Source organism: Alosa alosa, chromosome 9 (assembly GCF_017589495.1).
Source record: "Alosa alosa isolate M-15738 ecotype Scorff River chromosome 9, AALO_Geno_1.1, whole genome shotgun sequence".
Classification (NCBI taxonomy): Eukaryota; Metazoa; Chordata; class Actinopteri; order Clupeiformes; family Clupeidae; genus Alosa; species Alosa alosa.
In genome coordinates this window covers 23045414-23055213 of record NC_063197.1, presented here as the reverse complement: position 1 = coordinate 23055213, position 9800 = coordinate 23045414, and the positions used below count along the sequence as shown (strand labels likewise).

Below are 9800 nucleotides of genomic sequence, written 5' to 3'. Positions count from 1 at the left end.
AGGCTGGTCATCTAGTGGCCGAACAGATCCCCCTGACCCTTTTGAGTTGCCATGGTCTATGGATGGAGACAAACAGAGGTTGTCCAATAATATTAACAAAAAAGTAGTATCAAATGTGTCATAGGATTTTTTTGAACAGCCTAACATTACCTTTTCTTCACTTTCTGTAAAGGAAACTGGACACTGCTATTATTCTGCACACAGCTGTACCTCACTAGCCAACAGTATATATTAGCTATATATTGCTTTTTATAGATGTGTGTAAGGAATAAGTGTAATATTCATACTGATTCAGTAACAGGGACACTTGCTGTTTGTACCGGATTTGGTGACAAAACCTTCCAGTGTACTGTAAACAGCAATTATCTGAACAAAAGATTCAAGACATCTTGAACAAAACCTGGAATGCAGAGGAACTTTATTCAACGTTACACTTGAAAATGCAAGAGAACAGAGTGCCAGTATCAAGACTATAATTTAACATACATCCTTCTGGTTTTCTCTTTTTTATAAAAGCACTACAAAAAGACTCGTACTGTACAAATAGAACACAAAAAGTAGCTCCACTAAAATGCAAAAGAAGAGTTATGAGAGGACTTGAAAATGTCCTTTGGGCTTTGAAATAAAAGCCTCACAATTGATGATAGACTGGACATCACTGATGCCGAAGCCACAAACTAACAAACCACAGGAAACGGCCCTTTGGTTTATTTCTTTCCAAACATTACAAATAGGTCTTGCTGAACCGAGGCACTGTGCACTACAGTGCAACATGTACCTCACAAGGACAAAAAATACCGAGACAAAGTGCAATATTTAGTGCCATGTCCAACTCCAGCACTCCCACAGGAAAGGATTTCACATACCTCTGGTCAAACTCACGTCATGTGTCACATGCACCCATACCATGAACAGACACAAACTTGCACGCATGCAAGCATGTGCACACACACATACAGACAGACAGACAGACAGACTGAGACACACACACACACTCTCTCACACACACACACACTTACACACACGAAGTCAAGTAAATTGTCAAAACTGTCACATAAAAATATAAATAACTATCAAATACAAAAATAAGGACAATTTGCTCGTTTTCTCCTCTATACAAATGGGAAAAACATCACAACGCAATTGAACTGCCACAGAGTTGTGCTGCTGGTTGAGGGATGGATATGGTACTTTGGGATGGCCCAGCCGGTCAGCCTTTAGCCAGCTGCTTCAGTCAGTCCTCTGCTGTTGGGCAGCAGTCTCGCTGGGAGCCCCATCCTCCTGAGCCCCAGGGCCCGAGTCAGTCCTGCACCTCTTCAGCGGCCTTTCTGACTCTTTCTCCTCCTCCTCCTCCTCCTCCTCCTCCTCCTGCTCTTCCCGTTCCTCCGGTCGGGTGCTGGCATGGCCCGTCGCCGGGGAGGTGCGGCGGCTGTCCAAGTGGGACTGGTTCGGGTGGTCTTGGTCTGCCGTGCCCTGGGGCTCGTGGCACACGCTCAGGCCGTTGGGCTGGACCCCATCGCTTGGAGTGGACAGAGGTTCTCCTATGGAGTAGCTACCTAATCCTGGGTCACACAGACAAAGAAAGGTGAAAGGTTGAGGCTGGACCAGCACCATTTTTTCCCTCAGCGAACAATTACAGTGAACTAATGTCTGGCCATCTAATAATTGCAGACTCGCACCTGTTAACTTTCCTTTCATTTATGAAGTATCCTAATAATACTGATGACTATTCCAAATAAAATATAATATGTACTGCAAGATAGTCCACAGATGTGATTCAAAATATATCACCATCCAAAAACTCACCAGTGATCTGTAATTGATGGTTACTGGTTAATATATGGTTACTGAGGTTAACTGTTCTAAGTGGGCGTTATAGCTTACCATTGTGAGTGCTGGCGTCGTCTTTCTCAGACTGGCTGGTGCTGCTGTTGGATGTGGTAGGAGGAGGAGAGGCTGCATGGCTGGAGGCAGCACTCTCCGTCTCATCCAGCAGACGGTCCATGTAATCTCTACACACACACACACACACACACACACACACACACACACACACACAGTCATAAGCAGACATCCATGTAGACACACACTAAAAGGCACAGATTACAATATTATTTATGTTCAGAACAAACACTCATGCATCCTTAGAACAATTCTGTGACTGTTTCTATTAAAACATACTATTAGGCATGAAGTGACTATAATGAATACCAGACAAGAGAGAATGATGGGTTAAAATAAACAGTCACAGTCTGTAATGGTGTACTGACTAGACAGAGAAATGAGCAGCCTATTCAGACAAACAATTGCATAAAAGCCTCCTCTGTCAAATAAATGTCATGAGCTGAAATGATGTGATGTAGTTATGACATCAGTGCTTTGGGACTAAAATGACAACTAACTGATACTGGTGGAGCTGTGTGGTCAAACATGGTGAAGCAACTAAAAAAAAACACAACAATTGTTTTTGTTTGTTTTATTTGTATTTTCTGTCAGTTCAGACTGCCAATCTCAAACTAACTCTAGCATGCCAAGGGAGGTCCAAAAGGAGAGAACTTACGTGATGCCTGGGTGAAGGGTGTATTTCCTTTTCCCAAGCCGGGTTTGCTGTGCAAAGAAATCATAACGCTCAGATTTCTTCCACATGTAATAAAAGGCCACACATTCTCCTACTGATCTAGTTCTCACCTGAAAAATTTAATTCATCACAATAATTATCTAAAAAAGAAAACAGAGTTATCACAGTAAGCAAAACAAGCTTGAAGTCGAGAGGCCAACAATGTGATGCTTTTAACTGGCTTAGGGAAGGAAGACCGTAGGATATGCTCACCTTGTTGGCCTGTATTAAATTGAAGTCTTTCCCATATGCTTTAAGTCCCTGCTCAAAACCTCGACACTCATCCTCTGTCCAAACTGAAATCTCTTCTGAAAAGGGAGATGGTTGACATGAGTAATCTTACGGCGTTAAAAAAAAACAAAAACACATGCCATTTTGAGGAGAGAGTTATAAATATGAACCCAAAATGAGTTATTGATAGAATTTCAACAACATATTGAGTCAAACATATAAAAACTCATACCTCGAGCTGCTTTTACGTTGAATTTGAGTCTTCTTAAAGCTTCTTCTGTGTTGAAGTCACACTTCACTAACTCGTAAAGAGCCTGGTGAGACAGAGGAAAGGAAGCATATGTAAGTGACCACACTTGCAATTTTAGGGCTAACTGCAGGCAAGCAGGAAAAGCAATTGCTGTTGCCTTTTCAATTGCATGTAATACTTCTTCATAATTTCTACATCCACTACACTTGTTTCATCACACAGCATAAACCTTTCTCTTCCTTTCCTGTAAACTGGAGGCGAGTTCAAGCTCAACAGACAATGTTGTTTTATGTTTTTCAACGAGATGCTTACTTGCTCGTTGTCTTTGATATGGCAACCCTCCGGGATGGCGTCCACTCCCGTCTCCTCTCCGGTGCGTTTGGACGCCTCGGTCAGAAACTCCACCACCCGATTCTCAGGAAGCTCCTCTGGGTTCCACAGCAGCTGATCTTCATTCTCATACACTAGTATAGTGGAGCGACAGAGACACAACAAACAAACAAACAAACAAACAAACAAACAAAAACAAACAATCAGGAGTAATGTTAAAGTGGGCTGTGCAAAACACTCAAGAGCAATTAGGCAGCAGACTTGTTAAAAGGTGCTCTAAGCAGTTTCTAAGCGTTTCTAAGTTTTTGCCACATACAGCAAACATCTCCTCACAATCCACTAACTGTCTGTCCCCTGAATACACTGTCTCCCTTCTTCCTTTCTTATCAAAGGTTTTGGAGAAAGTGGTCTTCAAGCAAGTATGTGACTTCTTTTATCAGAATAACCAACTAGACCCTATGCAGTATGGTTTCAAGAGTGGTCATTCTACTGAAACTGCTCTTCTGTCTGACTGAAGCATTGAGAGTAGCTAAGTCCTCTGCTCAGTCATCAATATTAATTCTACTGCAGCCTTTGATACTGTTAACCATAACATTCTCCTTTCCCCCTCTGCTGGAGAAATTGTGCATTATGCTATTTCAAACTGTGGGAAAAGGTAACGATAAAGCACATGGATTTGTTTACAAGCTAGCGAACGGTTAGCATAAGTTTGGCAGAACTATGTGGATGTTACAAGGTAAGAAACACAATTTAAAACGAGTTTCTTGTTTCTCACTTCTCTTTCCGAGACGGTAGTCTCAATATTGCAAGGTTGGTTTTCCACCTGGGGACGCTAGGCGCAGCGGGGAAAGTCACATTTTCACCGGAACAGGTAATTTAACCATCCAAATGATCAAGATGTACATCTCCAACCGCCCACTGCGGTCTTCTGATGAGCGTCTGTTCATACAGTATCTGTTCAATATGCACTTAGTTTATTAAGTGCTTCTTATGCGTTATGGTTTGTATATTAGGCTGTTGATTAATTTGACATTGTTTATTATTGATATTCTCCTTAATGTAGTCTTACCATGCTATTGTTATTGTTATCATATTATTGATTGAATGGACATTATTGTATATTATTGCTATTTTCCTTCATTTTCATTGTTTATTTCATTATGAGGCTATTGATTGAATTGACATTGTTGTTTATTATTGTTCCCTGTTAAATGTAAGTATTATATTGTTTTGTAATTGGTATGTTGCTTTAGACAAAAGCATCTGCCAAATCCCATAACCATAAAAAACGCAGTCTCTGTAGACAGCCCAGGCTCCAAAAATGGCAACAAAAACAGCCTGGTGCAGCCTGTACCATGAAACATAACAAACTTTTCCAGCCATTCACCGACAAGATGCACATTCAGGAGAGTTTCAGTTGCACGGGAGGGAGGGGCGAGCAAGCTCTCTGTTTTGTTTGAACGTCAACAGAAGTGACATTACCCAACATCGCTTAGAGCACCTTTAAATCAACAAGTACTTCACAAAAAAGGGCCTTTTAGTTTCATAATACTTGCTACTAGATAGACAGATTTCAACTGAGGTTGACAAATGTCGTAGCTTACCTTTCTCATTGTCTTTATACTTGCAGAGTCCTGATGGCGTTTCAGCCTGGTACATGGACCCAACCATGATTTCCTAGAGACAAACCAGATAGCACACTCACTCTATCACACTCATGCAAATATAGTATGTCTTAATTTCTGGCTGGATTCCCTTACCTTCTTCCAGTCCTCTGTGGGAATGTAGTCCTCGTCTTCCTCTGACTCTTCTTCACCATCATTACCTTCAAAACAGGATAAACAAACAAAACCTTAACTCATTTTTATTCTTGTACTGAACAAACTTGTAACTAACATTGTCACAGTACAGTAATACGCTGACATTAAAAGTCTATCTGATCATACCTTCAAAGTAGTTGCTGGGTCTGGGTCGGATAAGTTCTACAGTGTTGCGTCCCCGTAAAGGCCTCTCATCACCAGATGACTGGGCATCCTCCTCCTGGCCAGAGGAGTCCTTTACTTGCTCGTCCTAATGCAAAACACAGACCTCTTCTTATCCCCAAAAACACTAACATACTCCCCCCATACTGACTTCCCCTAGGTACTAGATGTCTGTTTTGTGGAAGCACAATTTAAAAGTATGGCTTGCATGTGTTTTGTAGATGACTAAATAAGAGATGACATTTTGTCTACTTGAGGGTTGTGTCTCTAGTTTTGTAGGCACTACTACTGAACAGAATTCTGATGGTGCAAGTAAGATGAGTGTATACTGTACTGCCAATTAAATAAAAAACATTTGGTAACACTTTAGTTGACAGTATCAACATAAGAGTGGCATGACACTGTCATGAACACATGACACTGTCATCACACATGAACCCTAACCTCTAACCCTAACTGGTTATGACAAAAACCGAATGTCACTTAAGCGTTATGTCATAAACATTTATGACTTGTTTATGACACGTCCATGACAGTGTCATGTCACTTTATGTCGATACTGTCAAGTAAAGTGTAACCAAACATGTAAATGATTTCAAATGCACTGTGTAGTAGTATTCAAACTGACAGTTTATTAATAGAAATCAGAGTAATCCTGCAGATGCAGATGACATACCACAGATCTTTTCCTCTCGTCTATGCCTCTGCTGCCCTCATCATTCTCCCCTTCCTCCACTGACTCGTCGTCCTCAATCTCGCCGTCCTCCTCCTCCTCTCCAGTTCGGCCATAGCCGTACATGCTCAACAGCTCTTCAATGGGCATCTCACCTTCCTTATGGACAGAGTCAAAGCAAACACAAACAGGTTGTAAGTGGATAAAACACCATTCTGTTCACTATTCTGCATGTTTGTCATGTTCTACTGGTAGCAGCGGCACAAAAAGTATGCACACACGGCATTTTTTAATTTTTTTTTTTTTTTTTTAAATGCAGATACAGGGTTGTTAGAAATCATAAAGACTTTAGTAATCCATTTATCACATTCCTTATCATGCAAAGTTGTACAATCAGTAAAATACTAACCTCTTCATATAATGTACTCAATCATTTCAGGCTAAACTGTAATAGTATTGAACAGTTACTGTCACACTCACTCTGGCAAGGTCATCGATCTCAGCATTAAAGTTGGATTCCCCCTCCAGTATCTCTTCTTCCTCCAGAGTTCGCTCATCATCGAAATCATGAATGAGCATCTCAGCAGACGGATCAAAATCATGGTCATCAGAGCCAGCTCCACCTCCCCCTGATAAATATAATAATAAGTTTATTTTATAAAGCGCTTTATATAGCTGATGTAATGCACATTGAAAATTCATAGAGGGCCTGCTGACAACAAACTTGGATACCAGTGTACTTCAGTGTGCAGAACTGCACAATTTCAGCAGAAGAAACAACTTAATTTTGCATTGCTGTTTGTTGAACTTATTTGATCTACCTCAACCGTGGCCTACTGGTTAGCGCTTCAGACTTGTAACTGGAGGGTTGCCAGTTCGAAACCCGACCAGTAGGCACGGACAGTAGTCTTATACACCTTAGGATAATATTATTGGCATTATCAAGTTCTGTAAGAATCCAAATTCAGTACATTTGGTTTCTCCTTGGTCATTAATTATTGGCTAGCTTTAAAATTGGTTTCAAAAACTTAGAATTTTTTACTTCCAGTGTGCATTGGTTGTTAAGTGTTCATTAGTGTATTTTGAGTATCATTCCCCTGTTGTTTCCACTGGACTGTATTAAAACAAAGAATACTGATCAATATTGAATTAACAATTTATTTGTACTGACTCTATACTCTAAGCTAACATCTAACCTATTAAGTGGTTTTCAAAAATATAGTAGATCTATGTAATCTCAATCACACTGTAAGTAATTTGTATTTTCAGCACTGGAAAGCTTCTGACGGGTGCTGGCATGCACTGGGACAGCTAGGGGCCTTGGAGTGGTCAGTCCTCTGTTCTTTTAACCCTCTATACCCGTGGCGGCCGTCGACGGCCGTTCTGTATTCTCCTGTAACGCTGACGCCGGGCCGCCATTCTTAAAGAGACATCTGCTACAGTATAACCTTCATACATGAAATAATACAGCGTTAGTGGATAAATAAACACCAGACTTTTATTTTGACACACTTAAATGGCTAGGTTGGCTATTGACTTTTCTCCGGTATTTTTTGAGTTTAGCCTGTTGACTGACCGGGCTGAGGACTTACGGTGCCTCTGGAGTTATGGCTTCTAACAAGCGTCCAGCGTCTTTTCTCATTAGATGAGATGGTATTGATGTGCATCCACCATGTTTTGATGTAAGTGACGATCATATTGATGTAAGAAATTGACAAAATAAAAACATGAAAGTGTAATACATTTAACGTTAGCATCCTCCCGTTTGTCATGACTGATTTAGCTGCCTCTCTGGCATAAAAAAAATTGTATGGCTGTCACTGTGAAAGTCAGTTTGAGTTTAGCTAGCACCAGCAAAATATAGGCATAATTCAATGATGGGTCATGGCCTAATTAACAATAAAGTTTATGATAAACCCATGCCAGGTTTATTTGCAGTTATATCACATTAACATTACCCCTTTCTGGCATGTACAGTAAAGCTAACATTATCGTTATCCCACTTACAGATAGTTATTGCAAACTACTACTTATGTATGTCTCTCTAAATGAGTTTTTGTTGACTAATAACCAAAGCGAGAACCACCGTTGTGTTTTCTGCTTATGGATGTCAGGAAAATGTATTTGTATACAAGTAGGCCAATGTCTCGTCATCTTCGTGATTACAAAAAAGCCTGCTAATTTGCTACCTTCACTGATGTAACGTTAACGTTAGTCTGAGACTCGTAATGTTAGCACAGGATAGGTTGAAGGTTAGTGAACGAGTGCAACAGGTTCATTATCATCAACTGGTCAAGTTTAGATAAATTATATAACATGATGTGCATATAAAACAAAACGTAAATCCATGTCAGGATTAACAGTCCCTGTTGTTGGTGACATGCTTATCAAATGAGTCACGATTTCATACGCTATGCTTCATGGCCTCACGTTAGTTCATATCCTCATCATTTTTTAGCTGTAAGGCTCACTGTCCAGCTAAATCCCAAATAAGTGCAAGATATGCCAGTCTATTTCAATGAAATCAGTACTCATATAGTATCGTGTTTCCCAGCTTCTAATACAGAAATATGTGAACCATATTTATAACTTTTGTTAGTGAAAACTTTGAGACTGTAAGTGAGTAGGCCTATGGCTGTCTATGGGAAACATGAATATATAATTTTTAATGGATCATATATCATTTGAAAGAGCAATTTCTAATCTTTTTAAACTGAAAAGAAACTTACAATTGACACTTTTTCATTAGATTTTTAGTTATTCTTGGTTATTTAAAAATGTTTCTCAAATTGCCCTTTTCTCTTAGAATTCCCAGGAATCTGAAGCATTGTTGTAGAATTCCACTGGGGTATAGAGGGTTAACTAATACAATGTTTTACACAGCATTGAATTACATTTTATAGTTAATTAAGGTAACAAAGAAACGGTTATTCACCCAATGTTGTAGCTACCCTTTACTTGCTAGTTAGTGTAACGTTAGAAATAAAAAAGATAGTTTAACAAAGGATCTTACCTGGAGGACTTGAGCTGTCGAGTGATGTCTGTAAATAAGCAATATTAGTTGATGATTAGGCTACAAGCGTCAACAACAAAGGCACAGGCGCACGTTAAGGTGGCTGGAGAATTTTTATTCAGTGGCGTAATCTTTAGGCAAATTGAACTAACGTTGCAGCTAGATTTACGTTAAACACTAATAATATAACTTCCCAATTCAAATAACGTTAGACTGAACATACTACTGCAACTGTAACGTTTAACATTAGCTAATTCATACAATAATATGGTCTGCAGGTGAATTTATGAAGAAAATGCTTTAACGTTACTCGTTTTCCATGGCAAATATTCGCACAATTGATGCAGCCATGGTTTGTATATTTGTCTACCAAGAGTAGTTGCGTCGTTGACCAGGTAAGTTAAACATTAAGTTATAAAGTTTTCTCTGAAAGTGGCGGGTGTTTTCTGCTCAGCATCAACGCAACAAGTTCCACCAACGTTAGGCTACTAGCAGCTACATCAATAGCTACAGTCAATGTTGTGCATGCTTCCTACAAGCGATAAAAAGTGTTCGCAATAATTTTCAACGTTTACCAATGTCATGTTGTGTATTAAATGATTTCATCCATGTATACTCTGAAGAGTGACTTCTTACCTCCGCCATGTTTGCTATGTGGCTAACAAGGCTAAGACCCCGGATGGACTCTTTTCCCTCCTTCGCAT

General features: G+C 39.8%; 1 protein-coding gene across 2 annotated transcripts; it reads right to left on the bottom strand.

The window, feature by feature from the left end:
• Positions 1–401: 401 nt before the first annotated feature.
• On the bottom strand, positions 402–9800 carry mier1a (mesoderm induction early response 1a, transcriptional regulator). 2 transcript variants are annotated; one of them, XM_048253255.1, is made up of 13 exons: positions 9733–9800; positions 9097–9124; positions 6564–6712; positions 6087–6242; positions 5375–5498; positions 5189–5253; positions 5033–5105; positions 3411–3562; positions 3081–3162; positions 2831–2925; positions 2561–2688; positions 1885–2012; positions 402–1562 (listed from the first exon to the last, which is right to left on the bottom strand). In XM_048253255.1, exons 1-13 carry the CDS (start codon positions 9739–9741, stop codon positions 1231–1233), a joined length of 1521 nt encoding a protein of 506 aa, XP_048109212.1. In that variant the 5' UTR covers positions 9742–9800; the 3' UTR covers positions 402–1230. The 2 variants fall into 2 exon arrangements, with proteins under 2 accessions (XP_048109212.1, XP_048109213.1); XM_048253256.1 differs by having other exon boundaries at positions 2561–2607.